Source organism: Amaranthus tricolor, chromosome 15, assembly GCF_026212465.1.
Source record: "Amaranthus tricolor cultivar Red isolate AtriRed21 chromosome 15, ASM2621246v1, whole genome shotgun sequence".
Lineage (NCBI taxonomy): Eukaryota > Viridiplantae > Streptophyta > Magnoliopsida > Caryophyllales > Amaranthaceae > Amaranthus > Amaranthus tricolor.
In genome coordinates, this window is record NC_080061.1 from 10,352,234 (window position 1) to 10,355,859 (window position 3,626).

The 3,626-nt window shown below is 28.8% G+C and overlaps 1 protein-coding gene across 1 annotated transcript; it reads right to left on the bottom strand.

Moving 5' to 3' along the window:
• Window positions 1–1,471: 1,471 nt before the first annotated feature.
• LOC130801955 (protein JINGUBANG) lies at window positions 1,472–3,228 on the bottom strand. The gene has a single exon (XM_057665931.1). It carries the CDS (start codon window positions 3,110–3,112, stop codon window positions 1,859–1,861), a length of 1,254 nt encoding a protein of 417 aa, XP_057521914.1. The 5' UTR covers window positions 3,113–3,228; the 3' UTR covers window positions 1,472–1,858.
• Window positions 3,229–3,626: the final 398 nt, after the last annotated feature.

Below are 3,626 nucleotides of genomic sequence, written 5' to 3' on the forward strand. Positions count from 1 at the left end.
GTGGGATCTTGTTGGAATCGTCTAATCGCATACTTTCATAATATTACTTTTTATAATTTTTAGATTTGCAAATTAAATATATAAAGGATTAAAATAACACATTGAATTGCGTAAAATGCAAAATATAACAAGTATAATAGAACAGAGGAAGTATAATTTTTCATTATGCATAATTGAGATATTAAGGATTGAATTAGTGAATTGGACTACGTGAATAAGTAAAACTTGCAAGTATTTTGAAACAGATAAATACTTAAATAAAAATATTTTTACAACAAATAAAACACTAAAAATGAAAAATTAAAACTTCTTTAAAAGAAGTGAGAGAATAATATTTTCTATTAAAAGCTCTTACATGTATTTGCATAATATGTCAATCTTAATGAGATAAATATATATATATATATATATATATATATATATATATATATATATATATATATATATATATATATATATATATATATATATATATATATATATATATAACATTAGAAGTATTACTAATCTTTCCATCCCACCAAATTTATTCTTAATATTTGCTTAGAAACCTAAAAAGTTAGTAAATTAATATACTTCTATTTCATGAAATAAATGTAAAACATATGTAGATAAAATGTAAACACTACCTCCAATTCAGCACTAATATCCCGTTTGCTTTTTAGACAATATTTATCTCTTACTCTTAATTTATATTTTATTATTAAACTAATCAATTAGAAATTTTTCTTGCATCAAATGATATAAATAAGACTAAAATTAACATAAGTTATAAATTAAAATTAATATGAATATTAAAATTAAACATTTTAAGGGTTTTTTGTGCAAACTATTTTTAAATGACCCGCTAATTATTATTTAGAGCAAACTAAATAATTCTCCACCATGTGATAACTTTGAGCCATACTGACAATTGGTTTAATGAAATTGATTCTTAAACAATTTTATTAAAGTGTTTGAAGGATGAATGACTAATCATGTATTTTGTTCTTCATGTTTTAATGTTATCTACAAATCATCTAAGTTTATTATTCAAATAAACAATATATTAAAATATCTTTAACAATTATTATTTCATCTTTAGTTTATAGTATGTTTATTAGTACATATCTTTGATAATTTTATTTATATATCTTTATACTAACTACTCCATATATTAAACGAATTTTTATACTAATATATTTAATATTTGATTCAATTGAATAAATAAACGGTTGTGAATAGCTTGTTTCTTTTTATATATTATAATCCATTTTATTGATTTACAAACAATATTTATGTTGTATATATAACGTTAATAAAATTTTGTAAATTTTAAAAGCATAAGATATAAACACTAAAATTAACATCATATAAGTTCACAATGAAAATTTCAAACACTATGAACAGTTCTTAGTAAATATTGTACAAATCTCTTGACTTCATATCATAAACAACAAATTAATCAAAGAACATACAAATCAAATCAAACTCTCACATCGTATACATCCCATACATACAAGTAAAAAAACATAAAAAAAAAAAAAAAATTTAACCAATGAAGGAAAACAACTTATACCTAAGGATTTACACTTTACAAAATCAAATAAATCATCTTCTAAAGCAATGGACATTCTCAAAAATGGCGACCAATGCTTCAATCTATCTTAATTATCACAAATTCATGTATGAGACAGTTAAATAACCCAATAACTTAAACTTTTAGCTTGTAAGTTTCTCATTTTGAGATCGTCTCACCGTTAGACGGTTTATACAAGACAGACTGATTAATTAAACACCCAAAATACTAATTTTTCTTTGTTTCAATTCGTAACCTCGTATTGTATTGTTAGGATTAAAACTGTGGCGTTGTTGTAAATCATAATTCTTGTTCTACATCATTGATATCCTTAGAAACCCACCAAACTCTTAGGCTTTTATCAAGACTTCCACTATACAACAAAAACCCTCCTCCAACACAATTACTTGATGCTTGCAAACACTTAATTGGACCTTCATGTCCTCTTATAACCCCTACTTTGCAAATCCCTCCTCTCAAATTTTCTCTTCTCCATAAACAAATACTCTTATCAGCTGATCCACTACACAAAATCTCCCCCATTAAACTCAAACACAAAACAGCTGATTCATGTCCTTTTACCTCTACCACCATTTTCCATTTCCCTGTTCTTTCCCTTTCCCATCCCATCAAATACCCATTTGATTCCCCTCCATACACTCTTTCATTCCCATTCCCGGAAACGATCACAGCATTCATGGATACATCCTTATGTCCCTCCAAAACAGCTTCCAACTTATGAAAACTCGAATTCGAGCTCGGGTTTTTGATCATATCTTTACCCCATACTTTGATTTTTCCATCAGCTGAAGCAGAGTAAACAATCCCATTCCTTGCAATTAACCCATTAAGTGCATCATCATGAGCATTAATGGATTCCAAACATCTTAGATCTGATAATCTCCATACCTTTAAAGTTTTATCCCAAGACCCAGAATAAATTAACCCATTTTCAACAGCTAAACAAGAAATACTATCAGCATGTTCAATCCATAATTTTTTACGATGTCTTCTAATTTCTACATAATTACTCTGTTTCATACACTTACCTAAACAATCTTTCGTAGTGGGAAGCGTGTCAACAAGACGGAAAACATTCTCCGATCTTCTAGAAACCTTCCAGACCCGGATCCGACTATCTTGATGGGCAGTAAATACCTTATTCCCAACAGTAACAAGAGCTTTAACAGATCCATCCCCAGTACCAAACTTAGTAAACTGCCTTAAATCCGGTTGTTGCCAAACAATTATATCCTTTCCTTGGGATGCACTCAATACAAATTCACCACATAAAGCTAAACATGAAATTGCTCCTACATGACCTGAAAGTACATCCAGGAGTACGTATGACTTGGAATTTGAGTTGGGTTTGGACCATTTTAAAAGGGTTACATCTAATAACTGGATCCGACCCGAATAACAAAATGGATTCGGATTTTGATTTTGATTGTCCTCTGTTGTATCATTGCTGGATTGACTGGTATTTGAGCTGCTAGATAGGTAAAGAAGAGGGGTTGATAGTGATCTTTTTGGGTTACGAAGAATGGAACACATTTTATCAATGAAAAGGTTGATGGAGGATGGAAAAAAAGGTGGGAGGGAAATGAGGAAGGAGGGGAATGGAGGATTGGTATAGTTGAAGGGATGAGAATATTTAAATGTTATGAAATAAGAGGAGATGGTGTAACTGCAACGGCTAAATTTGAATATTTAGACAAATCACAAAGAAAGAATGGTTATGGTTGGCAACTTTTGGGACCCACTATGGCGTGAGACGCCAAACGGCTTTTTCTTCTTATTGGCTGTACTCCGGTTTTTTAAAACTACTTTTATGTTTGATAATTAAAAAATATATTCGAGGACTCGATATATATTTAATGTTGAAACTTAACTCAATTTTGATTAGACTTTAAAATAACTTTAATATTATGTAAAAGTTCATATAGATGCAAGATTTAATTTTAAATCGATTCGAAATAGTTGACCTGAAATTAAACTAATAATCCGAATGAACATGTTTTAATAGAGGGCAACTAAAAATATCACTTATCAAGAAAAGTTATGCGTT